Raw genomic sequence first — 18,526 nt, forward strand, 5'->3', positions numbered from 1 at the left:
GGCGTGCTGTCGTGGCGAGAGCGCGAGACAGCTGCAGAGGAGCCGAGTGCAGTGGCGAGCCAGAAGCTACCTGGGTCACCAAGTGGTGGATCCTGCCCATTCTGACCAGGGCTGTGCTTTGGTGGGGTTGTGCTTGAGCGTGTGTGAAGTGGGAGTGCGTGCCGGCGGTGTCTGTGGGTGAAACAGGCGTGTGTGAGGCCGTAAGAGCCGTGGTATGAGCCAGAGTGGGCTTCATCACCCAAGATAAGGGCGGTTTGGGACAGCTCAGGCTTGATACTGATGGGGCTTGGCCAGGAGAGAGACAGAGAAGGCGAGGTGGTGAGCTGGGAAGCCGCTTTGTCTGCACCTGGACGTGTCGCGATGAAAAGTGCCAAGAAGCGCCTTTTGCGGCTATTGCTCAAAACATTTGGAGAGAAGGCCTACATATTATGACTGCATCCATGCGTCTGGTGCATGAGGACTGTGGATCGGGACATTTCACGGTCGGTGGCGCCGACAATGACCTCCGTAAAGCCCTCACAATCGCTCGGCACGGGCCACCGGGAGTGCTCTCGAGCGCCTACACCGGAGCATCACGAGCCGGTGTGAGCTTGAAGACCCGAGATAAGTGCGGTCTGGGACAGCTCAGGCTTGCTACTGATGGGCCTGGGCCAGGAGAGCGACAGAGAATGCGAGGTGGTGACCTGAGAGCAGGAAATAGCGCTTCGTGGCAGGTGCTTCGCGACAAGTTTAGGCGCGGACAATGCAGCTTCTCAGCTCACCACCTCGCCTTCTCTGTCGCTCTCCTGGCCCAGGCCCATCAGTATCAAGTCTGAGCTGTCCCAAACCGTCCTTATTTTGGGTGATGAAGCCCACTCTGGCTCATACCACGGCTCTTACGGCCTCACACACGCCTGTTTCACCCACAGACACCGCCGGCACGCACTCCCACTTCACACACGCTCAAGCACAACCCCACCAAAGCACAGCCCTGGTCAGAATGGGCAAGGGCTACCACTTGGTGACCCAGGTAGCTTCTGGCTCGCCACTGCACTCGGCTCCTCTGCAGCTGTCTCGCGCTCTCGCCACGACAGCACGCCGACGGCAAGCTTTGAGGTCCGTCTGGTGGACCTGCTGTCGCCACGGCCGCCGCGCACATGCAGCTCACACCATGGCTCGACACCGGGGCCGCTCGTCCCGGTCGTGGCGGCGTGTGTGAAGGATGCGCGGCCGAGCCGCTGGCTGGCGCCGCTTAAACGTCCGAGATGGCCGCAGCACAGGCCATCGCTCAAACAATCGGCCGGTGCTAGGGCCGCCGCAGTCGCCGGTGGGTCCACGGCGATGGGCCTGGTCGATTTCAGCCGACGGGAGGGCAGCAGGGCCGCGTGCGGGGCCTGCGCTTGGATGTCCCCGTCGGGCGCACGGTGTGCCCACTGCAGGTGAACAGGCTTTATTCACAGCGATGCCTGATGAGGGGAAGTGGAATTATATATATACGCAGTGGAATTCGAAATGCACGCCCGATTCGCGGCAAGGGCTTGTTCCGCTAGCCCATACGAGGAGCGTAGATGCTGTTTTACTTTGGTCTCCGCGCAACAGCGCCGTCGCCGCTGTCCGTGCCTGCCACGAGCGGCCGCAGGCGGCTCTGCAGTGTCATGGATGGCAGCGATCGCGAGCCAGCCTCGGGGCCTTTGCCCAGTTGGGACGCGCTGTCAGACGCGCTGTCGGATGCGAGCTGGGACCTCTTCGTGATGCCCGGCGAGCACGCCAACTCACGGTACGACCGCCCGCTTCAGCCTCTGGAGGCGAGCGGTCTGCTGGAGGAGGAGGAGGCCCGCCCGTATGACTGGGACGGGCAGACAGAGGACGAGGAGCGTAGATGCGGAGTACGGATCGCTGCACACCACTCCAGTCGCCGCCGCCACGCGTCTCATTTCACCATATCCAGGGCCCGGATCGCACGCACACGGACAGTGCGAGAGACAGTGGGCAGACAACCATAGTCGACTAGTTTCACTCTTCAGGACGAGGAGGCTCTCCGTCTCCCAAAGGGCCGCGCCGCGGAGCGCCTCGCGGCGCCCGCCTCCAAGCCGCGCGGGCTGTGGTTCGAGAGGCGCGGCCGTGACATCGCCGGCGACATCGAGGTGCTTAGCCGGGAGTGGACGCGGCTGTGGGTCATCTCTGTCGCCGTGTCGCTCTGCATACTGGCGGCAGACTCGCAGGCCGAGACGCCTTGCTAGCCGTAAGCCCTAGCCACTCTCCCAGGCGCCGCCCCCCCGCAGACTAGCGCCGCTCCGCCCCGCACACCACCTCTCCTCAGCCCCTCCCCCCTCTTCCGCAGGCTAATTTGGACGCGGCCGGCCCGCCCGGCGACGCGAGCGGCGGCACGCGGCAGGAGCAGTTCATCCGACGGCGAGTGGAGGAGAGGCTCACCGCTGAGGTTTTGCGGGCGGACGAGCAGGCGAGGGGGGGCGGCGCCGTGAGGTGACGGATCAGCGAGAGTCTCGACGGAAACGGGAGACAGATAGTGTCTTGAGGCAGAGAGCTCGTGACCGTGTGTCCCACCTAATGTGCGCCCCAACCAGCAGTCCTGAGCGTACACAAACACCATGCCTGGGCTACCGAACAGTACAATATGGAAGTAATATTGCTTACCTCGCGTGACGCGTCGCGAGCGGCGCGGTCATGGCACATCCACATGCGACATGGGCGTGCGCGCACGCGAGACACTAAACTAGAAGCCACTCGCTTCGCCCACGGCCGCGGCCATCGATCGACGCCAGCACTAAAACCCAAACGGGTTTGCGTCCTCAAGTGGGCGCGCCAGCTCCGAGCCCATGCGTGACATCGTCTTGTCAGACATCAGGCTTTTGAAGCCGCTGCCCATATCGCTCGAGATGCAGACTGCTTGCTGGAGATGCGCGAAGTCGGGATCGAGGACCGCATCCAAGCAGAACGCCGCCAGGTCGGCACGGTTGATGGCACCTGCCTCGCCATCGATCACGTTCACGATGCCGGTCGGAGCGCCCTGCTTGAGGCCGCCGGGGCGCACGATACAGAACTCAAGGTCGGCGCCGGGCCCGTCCAAGAAGAGGCCCTCCTGCGCATTCTTGTCGTCCATGATTTTCTGCATCATCGTCTTCATCAGGAGCTTGAAGGTCCATGGCGCCTGGTCCATGGAGTCGCCCGCCCCAACAGTCGAGACAACGCAGATGCGCTTGACGCCGTGCGCTTTGCACGCCGCAATTATGTGGGTCGTGCCATCGAAAAGCAGCGTCGGCCCGACCTCCCGTGTCTTGCCACCGAGCGCGACGACCACGCCCGTGATATTGTTGCCATCGAAGACGTCATCCACATCCGCGCGGTTGAGCACCGAACCCTCCGTCCTTACCATCTTGTCGTTCATATAGGGGCTGAAATTGTGCATCGACCCCTTGCGGAGGTCCATCTCGGCATGGTCTCGTGGCGCCGTCAACCGGATTCGATCGCGGACTAGGCAGCTGACCTCCTCGCCGCGCTCCAGCGCCTGAAGCACCACCTCGCTGCCAGTGCGACCCGACGCACCAAAGACTGCTATTGTACTCACAGCGTCTGCTGCCCGCCGCGAGCGGCCGGCAAGGGCGAGCGGGTGCGTGGCGTGAGGAACGAGGAATGCTGCGGCGCTGGCGGAGGCGGCGAGTAGCAGGCTCATCGTGCACTCTCCAACGTGCCGCGATGCGGAGAGAGCTCTACTCGCATAATGTGGGTAAACGAAAAAAGTAGCGCCCAATTGGTCTACGTACGGCTTAGTGAGTGGTTGGGGTGGCCTCAGGCATCCCCAAGGGAGCCTCTGCGGTGCCACATAAGCAGCTTAGGGATTGTCGAGACTTAAAGTGTTTCGTTTGAAGAAACGCAAACCGGACAGACGGTACTATGGTCACCAGTAAACGAAAATTCGACTTTGAGGGATCATATCTCAAAAAGCCGGGAGATAACGTCGCATTATTGTTGCATATTATGCCACATAAGGTCAAACTTGACCCCAGAAGCATCAAGAACCCGATGCTCCGGCTCGACTGTGCCGGCACACTGCCTCCTCGCGCACGCTGGTGCCAGCAGGCCGTTGCGGCCCGTGGTGCACCAGAGAGAGAGGTCGACGCGTTGCCCCCGCCGGCGACCCCGCGCGGCTCAGGCCAGCCAGAAGGTGTGTGGTGACGGCACCGTGGCAGGAGTGCGGAGAAGAGCTCGCCGAACGCGAGCAGCAGATGGCCAAAGTGTGCCAGCGCGAGAGCCTCGCGAGCGGGCGCAGAAGGAGCTCGCCGTGACACGATGCCGGGCGGTGGTGGTGCTCTGGCGACTGTGCACAGTGGGCAAAGTCAGGCTGCAACAGGGCAGCACGTTGGTAGTGCCCTGCTGCAGCCTGGCCTGACATGCACAGGGCGAACAGAGGCGGTACTATCGTCCGGCGCTCGTCACCGAATCTGGGCCAACTTCGACCGCCGCCACAGCTCGCCACGAGCACGCAGCGACAAAATGTTGACTGTATGGAAGTCGAGGCTGGTCCATAGGAAGAGGCTGCCGTGCGAGCCGGCAGCAGGCTGGCTCGTCGTGGACTGCCGCGGCGACTTTTTTCGGTGTCTTTCTTGATAGTACCGAATACGGTACTTTCGTTTACCCACATTCTGCGAGTAGGAAACTGCCCGGGAGGGAAAAGAAGAATTCTTGCATCTTACGTGGGAGAAGAATTTTGCAACAAAACTCTAAATTGGGCACGGGACTGGCGCGCACTGGCACTACATGTAACACAAGGCAAAAGAATTTTACAACAAAAGGCGGTCGCACGACACGATTCACGCGACAGGCAGGCGAGGCGCGGGCGACAGCTTCCTCAGAAGCCGTCGCCCGCACCACAGGAGCAGTCACACCACTCCCGCTCCGGCGCCCACCCACTCCCCACCCCAGACAAAAGAATCCGCACAGCCCGATTCCGCGACAGACAAGGCGCGGGCGACGGCTTCACCACAGGAGCAGTCACACGACTCCCACTCCGGCGCCCGCCCTACCCCACCCCAACATCCCCACCGCACGACCCGGCCCCACCCCGACCCGAGCAACCCCGCCCCAACCCGACCCGACCCGACCCACCCCGCTCCGCCCCGCCCCGCCCCACCGCACCGCAAGAGAGAGATCTCCTGCGGGGCGCAGGTATGAATATGAAACTAATTGTGCCTCCTACCACCTACCGATACCGAACAATGCAGGCTCGGAAAGGAAAAACAAACACTCAGGCCCTGCGCCACCGCCACGCTCCGGTGGGTGTCGGTCGTGGGCCTGACGCAATGAGACACGCTCCGCACCTCCGAAGCCTCCGAACGTTCGATTCGCCCCGTCCGTAACGTCTAACCGCCCGCCGCGCATAACTGACTCCTCATCACCTCCCTGCTAACATACATATGTAGGAAGGTGAAGAACAGTCAGGCTCGGACTGGACACCGACGCGGTATGGGTGGACGCTGGACAGATGATGACGACACGCACGAGCGACACACAGACACAAACAAGCTCACAAGACACACAGCCAGCGGGCTGCCCCACATCCTGAGTGGGCGTAGACCGCACGCAGAATCTTTTTCTTGGCGCTTCAGTCACAAGAGCATTGATGCGGTGCTCGAGCAGCTCGCGATCTGACTTGAACAGCCTCCCGGACACGCCCGAATCGCCCAAGAGGCTGCCAGAGGACCCTGAGCCGCCCAGCTCCGGCGTGGGAGTCCCGCCCGAGCAGCTTCATGGCGGCGACGGTGCTGTCGTGCAGCACGAAGGAACGCAGCGAACGGGACGCGTGAGCACAGGCCGCTCGGGCAAGTCCAAGCGCGTGCTGCGCGCGGAGAGGCGGCTGCGCGCCGGAGCTGGGACGCCGCCCGACGGCGACCGGCTCGGCCGCGTCTCTCCCGGCGGCTTGTCGCCCGGCCGCCTCAGTGGCCGAGGGAGCCCCGCGTCGCCGATCGAGTCGGCGCTCGGCGAAGTCGGCAGGCTGTGGGGCGTCCTCCGCCAAGAGCTGGCACGCGAGACGCCGTACGTGCCGGGCCTCTCGATCCACACGCCCAAGCGGCGGTGGCAGCTGACCGCCGCTTCGCTCACCCTGCTCGGCGCCGCGAAGGCGGGCGACGCGCTGCGCATACGGCGGCTGCTCCGCAGGTCACACACACACACGCACACACACACACACACCGCTCACCCACGCGCACTGGGCCTTGCACTTTGAATGCCGTGGGGCTCCTGTCGTCAGACGTGGAGACGCGAGGGTCGCCCCCCCTTGCCCCACCACCTCGTGTGTGTGGAGAAGTTTAAATTTACCTTACCTTACCTGCTCTGCAGGCACGGCGCGAAGCTGCCGACGGTCTTCGAGGTCGTCACCGAGGCGGTGGAGATGCAGCGGAGGCAGTCCTTCGCGCTGCGGCGGGGCGAGGCGTCGGTCGGCGGTGGAGGTGCGGTGACAGTGCCCCCGCGCGGCGCCATGAGCGAGCCGCTGGCACGTCGCGCCGTGCCGCCGCCGCCGCCGGCGGCAGGTGCGGCGGCAAGGGCGGCGGCAAGGGCGGCGGAAGGGGCGGCGGCAGGGGCGGCGGCAGGGGCGGCGGAAGGGGCGGCGGAAGGGGCGTCGGAGGAGGCTGCCGGCACTTCCGATCTTAGCACCGGGCTGAGCGCGCCGGCAGAGGCCGTGGTCATCTCTCCCGGCACCGCAGTCCCCCGGCCGCGCCCATATCTCCCCGGATCTCCCCAGATCTCGCCATGTGCCTCGCCACACACCTTGGGGCCAGATCTCGCCGTCCCTCCCGCAGGCTCGGAGCTTCTCCTCTCCCCCTCCTCTCCTCCCCCTGCCCCCCCCCCCCTCTCTCTCCTCTCCCCCCCCCACCTCAACCTCCTCGCCCTACTCCCCCCCCAGGCGCAGCGCCGGCGGTCGAGCCGCCCGTCAGCGCGGGCCCGTGGCGCGATCGACCGTGGTCCTCGCCTCCGGGCTGGATCGAGGCTCTCTCTCTCTCTCTGACTCTCTCTGACTCTCTCTCTCTCTCTCTCTCTCTCTCTCTCTCTCTCTCTCTCTCTCTCTCTCTCTCTCTCTCTCTCTCTCTCTCTCTCTCTCCCTCCCCTCCGATCTCGAGAAGCGGAGATCGCATTCTAGCTCGACTCCAACCAGCGCTCGAGAGGGCACGTATTTGGATGCAGTCCGCCGTATTCCTGCGGTGTTCGTTGTCCTCGTGTGCCCCTCGTCCTCACGCGGTGCTCCGAGTAGTACTCTGCACGACCACTGCCCCTCCCCGCCCCGAGGCTGGCGTATCCACACAAACACACAACCCCGGACCCAAGACGCACAAGCAAGCACAGACCGTCGGGAAGGGAGAGACAGCGGCGGCAGTCAGAAGCCAGCGCTGGGTCCCAGGAAGGCGAATGCGAGGACGGCATCTAGTGCGAGCTCTAGCTAGTGAGCTCACCATTCCCCACGCAGGCAGCCGATGCCGAGGCGGGGTGGACGGCGCTGATGTGGGCCTGCTGGCTGGGGCACCGCGCCGTGGTGGAGGCGCGCGCCGTCTTTTTTCTTTTTTCTAGGCGGAGCTCGACCACTCGCACGGCACGACTGCAGCAACATGTCTTTTGCTGTGTAGGTGCTGCTGCGCGCCGGGGCGAGCGTCGCCACCCGCTCGGCGCAGGGAGGGAACACGGCGCTCATGTGCGCGTCGCGTCGAGGCGCCGTCGACCCCCCCCCCCTGCTCCCCTTGCTCCCCCCCTGCTCCCCTTGCTCCCCCCCTGCTCCCCCCTGCTCCCCCCCCTGCTCCCCCCTGCTCCCCCCTTGCCCCACCGCCTTGCGTGTGTGTGGAGAAGTGCACCTTCCCTTCCCTCGCCTTAGGCCACGCCGAGATTGTCCGCTTGCTGCTCGAGGCGGGCGCGGAGCCGGACGCGCGAAGCCACGACGGCGTGAGTGGGGTCGTCCTCGCTGCCGAGCACGGGCATCTCGAGGTCATGGCGAGATCTGGCGAGACGGAGAGGCATGGCGCGATCTGGCGAGAGGGAGGACGATCGGCCGTAAATCCCGAGGCGAGGCACGAGAGTCGTCGGTTGAGCTAGGGAGCCTGGCGAGGGACGCCACCAGTCCTCGACAGGCTCTGGTACTCCACACTGTCCGTGCGCCGGGCGTCGCACTCTGACTTTGAATGTGCACTGGGGGGTGTTGCCTGCCTGCTCGCCTGTCTGGGAGTGGAGCCTTGCGAGAAGGCCCTTTGATCCCCCCACCCCCTCGAGTGTGTGTGGAGGACGTTACCTCACCAGCCGAATCACCAGCCGAATCGCCACAGGTGGTGCGCCTCCTCGTCTCCGCCGGCGCGGAGGCGCTGTGCTGCTGCTCGGACGGCAACCTCGGGGAATCTCGGGGAATCTCGGGGAATCTCGGGGAATCTCGGGGAATAGGCGCTCTGCTGCTGCTCGGACGGCAGCACCGCGCTGCACCTCGCAAGCCGCGGCGGTCACCCGCAGGTCGTGTCGTATCTCCTCGGCGCGGGGTGCGCCGTCAACGCGACCGACCACGCGGGCCTCACGCCGCTGCTATGCGCGGCGGCGGCGCTGGAGACGGACGCGCACGTCGACGTGATCCTGCGGCTGCTGCAGGAGGGCGCCGACCCCGACGCCAAGAGGCTCGACGACGACCTGTGCGCGCTGGAGCTGGTCGAGCTGGCGTCGCCCTTGACGCTGCTGCAGCACCGCACCCCGTCCGGCGAGGCGGGCGGCGGTGGGGTGGGCGGCGAGGCGGGCGGCAGCGAGAGCGGCGGTGGGGCGGGCGGTGAGGCGGGCGGCGGCGAGGAGGGCGGCGGTGGGGCGGGCGGCGGTGGGGCGGGCGGCGGTGGGGCGGGCGGCGGCGCGGGCGGCAAAGAGCAGGGCGGCGAGGCGGGAGGTGGAGTCGGCGGCGGCGGCGGGCAGGCGATCGCGACGACGAGCGGCGATGCGGCGAGTGAAGCGGCACGTGAAGCGGCAGGTGAAGCGGCAAGCCGGAGGGTCAGGGCCGCGGCCAGCACTCGCCGGCAGCAGCGGGCGGCGAGGGTTGCGCTCGCGCTGGTCGCGGCGAGGAGCGCGCGCGCCGACCTCGGCGAGGGGCTGTGCAACTCCATCGCCCGCGCGCACGTCGCGGCATTGGGGCATTGTTTGTTGAGCTGATCCATTGGGGCATTGTTTGTGTTGAGCTGATCGACGCCTGATAGTTTTGACACGCACGCATGTCATGGTGGAGGGAGGGTCAGGCGTGCCTTAGCTCTACAGTAAGCTACATGCGTACAGCCGCGTGGATGCCCTCTCTGTCTACGTTATGGGCTGACGGTGACGCGTCACACAGACAATAACATGACGACACGTGTACGGCGCTAGGGAACCGCGTCGCCCCCGGAGCCGGTCGTCGACCCCCTTATCCTTTGGCCGCATTGGCGTTGGGTAAAGCGTAGCGTTTAAGATTAGGTGAGTGTGTGAGACGGTTGGTTAGAGCGCGAGGATTGATGTCCATTAGAGACAGAAGACTACGTCATGCAAAAAGTGTGGGAAAAAAACCAAAAACGCTGTCACGGCCAGCTCGGCACTATCTACTCAAAAAAAAGTGACGTAGAGCACCCACTTTTTAAGCGTTCCGCGCACACACAAGGTCCGCCTGCGTGCGCCGCCAGCTTCTCAGGGCCATCGCGCGAAAAACGACGGAGGAGATGCATCCTAGCTGTCGCCACCGAAGGCGACTCGACGTCGCTGAGATCGGAGTTCGGAGATCAAGCTCTGACAGGTCACACGTCGCTCCTTTGACGCCGACGTGACTCACCCGTGCAGAGCACATCAGGACACGGTCTCGACGGGCACTCTGCCAGAACTAAGACGAGACCGCGACCGACGGCGGGCCGTGCTTGCTGGCGAGCATCCGCGCTGCTGACGACGTGCTAGAGACTGACCTTCAGAGCGACGAGATTCTCGCATGCTTTGAGGAGGCGCTCGGCGAACGGCAGCCAGAGATGGGAACGGATGCTGCAGCAGGGCGATAGGCGAATCCATCCCGCCTCGCAAGACGAGACTCACACGTGCGGCGCGCTCGCCGCAGGTCGGCGTGCGGAGCGTCGGGCATCGGCTCGCCATCCCGGGAGCTTGCCTTGAGCGGCCCGGGCTGGGACCGACCGCGGGAGCTGCCTGCCTGCACCAACCAACCAACGGACATGAGCGATCCGCAGTTGTCGAAGCGCCCCCCCCCCCCCCCTGCTAGTGTCTGTCGTCGTTCCTACCCCTGATCCTACCCCACGGCTCACGCTAATGTCTGTCATCTCCAGCGCACAAAAGAATTTAAACAAAACAACTCTCTCTCACAGCACACAGGCTCGACACAGGTGCGAACTGGCGCGTGCAAAAGAAAAATCTAAACAAGCCGCAGGAAACCGGCGCTCAACCAACACCCCCTTGTTACACCCCACCACCCGAAGAGGCTGCTGGCGCGTGCGTGCGAGGCGTCCGAGCTGCAGCAGGTGAGGAAGCTGTCCGCGTCTCTGCTCGGCACGCAGTGGGCCGGGATCGAGTCGCCCCCCGCCAATGCGCCGGAGTGTTTTGCGGATTCGCTCACTCACTGCCGCTGCGGCCTTGTCCGCCGGCTCCACCCTCCGCTGCGAGCCCTCCGCTCCCTCAGCAGCCAAGCAGCAGGAGCGCGCGTCGAAGAGTCGCGCCATGCAGCAGGAGGTTTCGGCCGCCGAGAATAGCGGTGCGGCCCGCTTCAACGCCGCCCAGAACCCGTCCACCTTCCGCGTCGACGTCTCTGTTCAAGCCGAGCCGGAGGTCGCCGCGGCGAAGCGCTTTGAAGAGGAGCTGGACAACGCTCTCGATCACCACGCAAAGCTTACCAAGGCCTACTCGCCACCGTCCCTGACTCTCCCACTCGCCACCGTCCCTGACGACTGCTACCAGCATGGCGGCCGCCCTCACCGCGCCTCCCCCCGTCCTCAAGGTTGACGCCGTCCGTGTGGCCGCCATCGAGGCGCTGCCGCGCATCAAGGCGCCCCTCACCATGGCGCCCCACGTGCCGCCGCCCATTGAGCGGAGAACGCCGGCCCGCCTCGTCGTCGACTTGTACAGCACGGAGAAGACGATGCCTGTGTCGCCATCCTGCAAGTACCCGTTCTGGACTTTCAACGACGGCGTGCCGGGGCCGATGATCCGGGCCCGCGTCGGGGACGTGCTCGAGGTACCTACGGCCGCCTCTCCGCCGTAGCCCTTCTCCTCTCGGTCGCCCCCTCCGCGCCGCGGCCCTGACCCCCGACCCGCCTCCACCAGGTGAACTACACGAATCGGGCCGAGTCGGGCATGGCGCACAACATCGACCTGCATAGCGTGGTGGGCCCAGGCGGCGGGGGCCCGTGCCTGTATGCGGAGCAGGACGAGACCAAGACGGGCATTTTCAAGTGCACCTCGCCTGGGCTGTTCGTGTACCACTGCGCGGCTGCGCCTGTGCCGGTCCACATTGCGAACGGCATCGCGCGCCGCCTGCCCCGCCGAAGCCCCGGCCTCCCCACCCGCAGCGCTGCGGCGGTGGGCGCCACCCCTACTAGTCGGCATCTCCCTTCTCTTACCAGGCACCCACCCCTCGCCGCAGGCATGTTTGGCCTCGTGCTTGTGGAGCCAGAGGGCGGGCTGCCCTCCCCACCGCCACACCGCCGCTGTCTGCTCACCGCCACGCCCGAAACGCCTCGCGAAGGCGCTCTCACCGAAGCGTGCGGCGCGCCGCCTCCGCGCAGGCGGCCTTCCTCCGGTGGACCGAGAATTCTACGTGGTGCAGCACGAAGTGTACTCCGCCGAGGACGAGGAGGGGTCGAGTGTGCTGGAGCTCGACTACGAGGCGGGGCTGCGGGAGAGTCCGACGTATGTGGTCTTCAACGGCCGGGAGGGTGCATTGACCGAGAGGCCGCTGATGGCGAAGCAGGGCGAGCGCGTGAGGATCTACTTCGGCAACGCCGGGCCCAACCTGATCTCGAGCCTCCACGTGATCGGCGCGATCTTTGACAAGGCCACGTCGTGCTAGTTGCGGGTGGGGCCCGAGGTTTCGAATCAAGTTGCCTATTACTGCTAGGTCTATCGCGAGGGCGACCTGATCTCGCCGCCGGCGCGGGGTATCGGTGTCACGGCGGTTCCTGCTGCGGGTACCACCGTGGTCGAGTTTGACGCACTCGTACCCGGCAGCTACACCCTGGTGGACCACAGCATATTCCGCATCGACAAGGGCGCCGTGGGCTTTCTGAAGGTGAAGGGCGAACCGAGGCCCGACCTGTACGACTCCAAGGAGATGAAGGTGTACTGCGATGGGTGCAAGCTGCACTCGTGAGAGGGGGAATTGATTGATGGGAAGGCGAAACACAGTCCGACCAACGACTGGGACACCAACGCGTTATGGGTAACATGAGCTGAGAGAAACTTCGCACTGAGCGAGTAAATTCTTTTCTCGCACGACACTGGGCACGGGACTGGCGCGCACTGGCACTAACACAGGTACACCAGTGTCGTGCGAGTAAGTTTCATGTAAAAATTTCGGGCGCCCCATCCGGAGCGCGCCGCAAGAGCGACTACGCGACCGAGAGGGCGAGAACGAGATTGTGATGGACGAGAGCGAGTGTCGGACCATGCGAGAGCGGGGAACGAGCACGACGTGGAGGGCGAGGGACCTGGCGTGCCGCCTGCACAAGTGGCACCACTTCACAGCGGCGGCAGCGACGGACGCATCGCTAAAGAAGACTCGAGACGGAAGGCTAGCATCATTCGGGGGATGGGAGGGCGCAATCGTCGTCAGTACTGCTACGCATATGCACGGAGGCCCATATGCATACGCATCACATTACGCCCTCTCGGGAATACGTAAACTCGGTGCGTGTACGTCACTTGCCAGTCCAAATGCGTCGCATTACGCAGCCCGTCGAACGCCTCCCCCTTCAAAAATAAATAGAAAACGTCAATACATACACGTAATCATCGCGTGCGTGACGGTGCGATGGCCCTGTGGTTGCCTCATACGTACCACGTGTCACGTATACGGATTATGGATCTCCGCCGCATCAATAATCAAAGTACGGGAAGGGAAGAGGAAGGGACTCGAGGCGGAGAGGAAGGAACGAGTAGCCTCGGAAACAGAGCGCCTGAGAGAGGGACAGAAGGAAAGGTAGGAAGGAGAGGATACGAGAAATGGAGTGGGCGGCGAATGCGTGTATTTGCTGGCGACGGAGGCGACATCGACAACGTGATGCCGAGGAGAAGGAAAGGGAAGAGGCAGAGAGACGCCTCGAAGCGGGGAGAGGCAGAACGACGAGAGCGATGGGGATGACACTCAAAACGACCCACTGCGAGCTCGAAGGCGAAGGCCAGCGCAGGAAACGCGGTGACAGGCCCGCCCTCCACCCACCTCCCCGCGCGGGGTCGCTCCGGGGCGACCCGGCCGCCCTCTGACCGCACTGCCATACTACTATCCTTCGACAGTATTCAATCTATCAGCCCAGCCCGAGCGGGTCCCTCGCCGCCCGCGCCGCCCGCGTGCGCTGCCGCTTGGCGTTGGAGCGCTGCGTGCGCCACTCGGCGCTGCCGGCGTGCGCGTTGCAGTGCGCCGGCGCCCTCGGCTCGCCGCCCCGCCAGTGGCGGCACTCGGACACGGGCGCGTCGCACGCGAAGCACACTGTGTACGCGCGCGTGCATCGTGGAGAGTGGCCGCGCCTGTTTGAATCTACAACAAGTATATGTAGTACACAGCAGTCCGCTCAGTCACGGAGTCAGCGTCCGGAATAGACAACACACACTGTGGAGCGCACGCAGACACATGGAGGGGGCTCCGGACGGACAGACTTGGCTCTTGGGTAACGCACGCGCGCTTGACAATCCTCAACCCACGCCCCGCGACAGTACGTGCTCGTCTACAGACGTTCATGCGACCGGTGGGAGTACGATAATGGACTCCTCGGCGCCGCCTCCTCCGTTTCGAGCTGTTAGCCGAGGTCATACTAGCGCTTCTCCCCCACCCCCTCCTCAAGAGCATACACGTCGATCAGGGGGCCGCCGGCGGCGGCGGAGACGGGGGAGGCACCAGGGCCGCCAGAGCGAGCACCTTGTCCACGACGTGGATCACGCCGTTGCTGGTCTGGACGTCGGCGGAGATCACGGTGGAAGGGCCGCCGAGGATACTGGGCGTGACGAGGACGGAGCCGGTCGAGCCGTCGACCGTGATGTCCTCTCCGTTCAGCGTGGTTTGGGCGGAGTTCTCGAGCGTCAGCGCGACTGACGCTGGGACCTCGGAGCCGAGGGCGTGCTTCTGGAGGAGGGCGGTGACGATTGCATCGTCCGCGAGCACGCTTTGGAGGAAGGTCTGGTCGAGGGCAGCGAACGCGCCGTTCGTTGGGGCAAAGACGGTGTAGGACCCGGAGTTCGAGAGCGCGTCAGCCACCGCAGAAGACGCTCCGACCGCGGCGCAGAGCGTGCCGACGGTGGCGTCGAGGCTAGGGTCGCAGGCGACCTGGGCGATGGACATGTAGGACCACGTCGCGATCACCTTGTTGATCTCGTGGATCACGCTACCGCCGTTGTCGGCCTCGGCGAGGTTGGGGGCGACCACCTCAGCAGATCCTCCAACGATGGCGGGCGTGATGGTGACGGGCCCGGCGGTGCCGTTGCCGTCGACAACGATCTTCTCCGTGATGCTGTTGGTGGAGGCCAGGGTGTCGACAGGCTCGTTGACGAGGTTCAGCGCGTCCGCCGCCGGCACCTTGGACCCGAGGGTGTGCTTCAGCAGGAGGTTTGTGAGTGCGGCCTCGTTCTCGGGCTTGAGCAGGTCGGCGAGCGCTCCGTCTGGAAGGGCATCAAACGCGTCGTTGTTCGGAGCAAAGACCGTGTAGGTGCCCGCGGCGGAGAGCGCGGCGAGGACCGTGGGAGACGCAGCGATCGCGGCACAGAGCGTGGAGAACTGCGCCGGGGCGTTCGTGCCGCAGGCGACGTCGGCGATGGTGGAGTACGTGGAGATCGTGGAGTCCTCCTTCTTGTTCAGTCCGACACCGAGACCGACACCGAGGCCGAGAGCCAGTGCAAGCGTGAGTATCACGATGGCGATGATCCATGTGTTGGAGCGCGCCTGTGAGAGGGCCGAGTGCGTGAGAGCCAGTGCAAGCGCGACGATCACGATGGCGAGGATCCATGTGTTGGAGCTGTGCGAGGGCGAGCGCGTGAGGAGAGGAGAGAGAGGGAGGCGTCTGGGCTGGTGGGAGCGCACCTTGGGCGGCAGTCCCTTCTCGAGGTCGGCTGCGCGGCACATGGAAGCTGGAAGAAGTAGGGACTCGGTCGGGCACGGCGGAGAACTCGCGAGGAAAACACCGAAGACACGCGCCAAAATAGGCGGATGGTGTGTGAAAAACGGGAAATGTCCTAAGGAGTTCACCCTACCCCCACGGCGGCGCAAAAATGCCTTGATGTTTCGTGGGTGCGAGAGAGTCTCTTCTTGGGTGGTGCGTGTGTGTGGGTGGGTGCCGCTGGCTCCTGTGGGCCTTCCTTCGCGAACGAATCAAACTCTTGGGCGAACAAATGACGAAGGCGTGTGAACCGCGCCATTCGTTCTCACCTGGCAATCCTGTCTGCACGCCTCGCGCGCGCGCGAACAGGGCGCAGTAAGGGCGAAGAACAGCCAGGCTCGGTCGGACTTGAGTGCAGTTCCTACACATCGCCACCCACGGGTATCTTGGAGTGGTACACACACAAAATATGGACGTTTTCAGTGATGTATCTGCATGAAACTCTTTCCTCATTTATTCCACGCGCCAACAACAGCGCGGTGCTCTCTTATCCCTCTGGCGGGCCAAAGATCGACTCGCATGTCGCGAGATTTTGACTCGAGGCATCACGTCTCCATGCCGCCGTCAAGTCGGAGCCAGTCTGCGGCGACCACAGCGCTCACCGCAGGGATATGCGAGCTTTTCAGAGTCAATCTTTTGCGCGAAATCCCACAGTGGTGGATGTTGAATAAATAAATACATAAAAACGGTCAAACTCTGAGACGAGATGGGATTTAGGGACATGTGTCCCCGCCCTGCACGATCTTGGTGTGAGGGATCTTCAAATTGTCCCCTCACCCCTGGTCACTACGGTTTACCCGACACTAGAAGAGCAGCAAGAGTTGGGGCTGCGGCTACGGCTGCGGCTGCGGGAGGGGCTATGGTCGCGGGAGAGCCGCTGCGCCGCGTGGGCGCGCCTACACCGCGCTTGCTCCGCTCGCCACCTCTCGCAAAGGTCCAAAGTCATAGCCATCACCTCCTCCGGCAAGTCCTTTTCGCCTATCTCGCCGTCCCTCCATGCCTGGTAGAGCTCGTCGGCATAGCCATACTGCATCACAGCCTGCTGCACTGCGTCGTGCACAACCCCTGCCACCCTATCCCGCGCCTCAGCGTCGGAAAATTCGAGCTCGGAGTCATACCCGGAAGCAGGCGCAGACGGCCGCGGCGATTTGGCAGGCGGCGAGGTGGGGGAGGGAGAGCGCGGCGGTGCGCGCTCGGTGCTCCCGCTGGTGCCAGAAGGGCCAGCGCCCAATGCGCTCAGCCTGTTCTTGTCCACCACCTTGGGAGAAGTGGTGGATTTTGGGGCGCTGCGCACCCCCTATTTTAACCGCGCCTGGCAGGCGTGTTCGTCCAAGTTCATGACTCGGCTCCGACCACGCAGCGTGCCGTCTAAGTTCGAGCCCGGCCGTCTCGCTCCGGCCGGTGCTGCTGCGCCGGTGGCGCGCGGCGCGGCCACATGCTGCCGCCGTCCGCCTGGACCACGGAGATGGTGACAGTGGCGCTGACGTTGGCGTCGGTCTCGACGATGGCGGTGGTGCCGATGGGTCGGCGGGCGACGTGGCGGACGAAGCTGCTCTCGTCGTCGGTGACGAGCGTGTAGGAGAGGCGGTCGATCTCCGGCAGCAGCAGCTCGTCGGCAAAGTCGAACGCCCACCGCCGCGCGCCGACGAGGTGGAGCGTCCTCGACGCGCGCGTCGCCTTGAGGCGCGGAGGCTGCAGCGCCGGCCACGCCGCGTCCTGCACGCTGCTCGCCGAGTCGTCGATGAGTGTGCGCCGGCCGCCAACGAACGAGCCGCTGAGCTTCACCGACGCGTAGCCGCCCGTGCTCTTTGCGGCGAAGAGATTGTCGCGGATGATCACGTTGTCGAGCGACGCCCCGCCGTCGCCCTCGGCCTGCTCCGCGCCCTCCGCCGCCGCGCGCAGCTCGACGTGCGCGTTGAGGAAGAAGGAGGACTCGACCGTGAGGCTCGAAGGCGCGTGCACGATCAGGTGGTTGAAGTCCAGGTAGCAGCTGCGCAGCCGCGTCTGCGGAGAGAGGTCTGAGGTCAAGTAAACTTCTACTTCACACACCGTAAGTGGGTGGTGAGGCAGGGGCCGGGCAGCCCTCGCATCTCCACACACCCGGACAGGCAGGAGCAGGCCCGGCATTCAAAGTGCGAGGCCCGGTGCACGTGGGTGAGCAACCTGCGGAGAGAAGACGGAGCCGCCGACGACGATGCCGCCCGCGAGCGCCTGCGCGCGCGCCAGACAACGCGTCAGACAACGCGGTAGGGCGGGGAGCGCGCGACCGCGGACGCGGCAGCCCGCACATTATTCCACACGTGCACTCCGCTCAGCGTGTTGCAGCAGCCGTCGACCGTCACGCCCGTCTGCGTGTACGCGAACACGATGACGTCGGAAAGCACGTTGTCGATCGAGTCGACGACAACGCCCACCGACGTCGAGTTGAGCCTCGCGACGATCACCGACGGCAGCAGCGCCTCCGACCAGAAGTACTCCGCCGCCCACACCTGCGTTATGAGCCCCTCGTGCCCGCCCGCCAGGCGCAGGCCGAAGCGGCGGAAGCCATAGAAAAAGGCGTCGGCCACGGTGGCGCCCATCGTGCACGCCACGAGCAGGCCGCCCGCAGCGACGTGCGCCGCGTCAAAGTAGACCTCCCGCACGTTGACAAACTAGAGAGGAGTCAACTCTACTGGTCCAGAGGGCACCGCCGTTCATGGCTACGAATGGTTAGTCTGGCACCTCATTGCAGCTCTTCTGGCCATCGGGGAGCCCGCGCGCGTCGAACGGATGGCAGTCGACACTGCCAACGGTGAGGAGCACACCGTTGCGGGGGAACGACGAGGAGGCGCGCAGCGTGCCGCGCATGATGTAGAAGTTCCCAAAGAAGGCTGGGACGAGAAGCGGCTGCGAAATGAGGAACTCGCCCTCGAGCTCCAGCGTCGCGCCGCCGAGGTCTGTGATGTTTGATGCCAGTTTCGAGGCGGCAGGTTTGAGACTACCCACCGACAGGAGCGCGACCAACGCTGCCTGCAGCGCTCTCGTCGAGTCGAGCCTGCCTGTTGGGTCCGCTCCAAAGTCCACCGGTCGAAAGTTGCGACCCGATCTTGGCTGAAGAAGCGTTGGCGCGTGAGAGGAGCGCACGCCTGGCACCGGCGCCACGGCGAGCGCCGTCGCGTGGAGTCGCTGCGCCGCGATGAGTGTGGTCGGAGGCCTGTGGGCTGCAA

General features: G+C 64.7%; 5 protein-coding genes across 5 annotated transcripts; 3 read left to right on the top strand and 2 right to left on the bottom strand.

The window, feature by feature from the left end:
* Nucleotides 1-2,764: 2,764 nt before the first annotated feature.
* On the bottom strand, nucleotides 2,765-3,670 carry EMIHUDRAFT_225666 (hypothetical protein; the record flags this gene model as incomplete). Its single annotated transcript, XM_005789614.1, has 1 exon — nucleotides 2,765-3,670. The coding sequence occupies one exon, from the start codon at nucleotides 3,668-3,670 to the stop codon at nucleotides 2,765-2,767; it is 906 nt and encodes a 301-aa protein (XP_005789671.1).
* Nucleotides 3,671-3,975: 305 nt separating this feature from the next.
* Nucleotides 3,976-4,387, top strand: EMIHUDRAFT_313315 (hypothetical protein; the record flags this gene model as incomplete). Its single annotated transcript, XM_005789615.1, has 2 exons — nucleotides 3,976-4,110; nucleotides 4,151-4,387. 2 exons carry the CDS (start codon nucleotides 3,976-3,978, stop codon nucleotides 4,385-4,387), a joined length of 372 nt encoding a protein of 123 aa, XP_005789672.1.
* A 1,230-nt stretch (nucleotides 4,388-5,617) lies between these two features.
* On the top strand, nucleotides 5,618-6,656 carry EMIHUDRAFT_225668 (hypothetical protein; the record flags this gene model as incomplete). Its single annotated transcript, XM_005789616.1, has 3 exons — nucleotides 5,618-6,069; nucleotides 6,334-6,443; nucleotides 6,646-6,656. 3 exons carry the CDS (start codon nucleotides 5,618-5,620, stop codon nucleotides 6,654-6,656), a joined length of 573 nt encoding a protein of 190 aa, XP_005789673.1.
* A 4,361-nt stretch (nucleotides 6,657-11,017) lies between these two features.
* Nucleotides 11,018-12,028, top strand: EMIHUDRAFT_70548 (hypothetical protein; the record flags this gene model as incomplete). Its single annotated transcript, XM_005789617.1, has 3 exons — nucleotides 11,018-11,194; nucleotides 11,284-11,557; nucleotides 11,745-12,028. 3 exons carry the CDS (start codon nucleotides 11,018-11,020, stop codon nucleotides 12,026-12,028), a joined length of 735 nt encoding a protein of 244 aa, XP_005789674.1.
* Nucleotides 12,029-14,029: 2,001 nt separating this feature from the next.
* On the bottom strand, nucleotides 14,030-14,362 carry EMIHUDRAFT_362182 (hypothetical protein; the record flags this gene model as incomplete). Its single annotated transcript, XM_005789618.1, has 1 exon — nucleotides 14,030-14,362. A coding segment is annotated over one exon (333 nt), but the record flags the coding sequence as incomplete, so codon positions are not given.
* Between the last annotated feature and the right edge of the window lie 4,164 nt (nucleotides 14,363-18,526).

Source organism: Emiliania huxleyi (assembly GCF_000372725.1).
Source record: "Emiliania huxleyi CCMP1516 chromosome Unknown EMIHUscaffold_126, whole genome shotgun sequence".
Classification (NCBI taxonomy): Eukaryota; Haptophyta; order Isochrysidales; family Noelaerhabdaceae; genus Emiliania; species Emiliania huxleyi.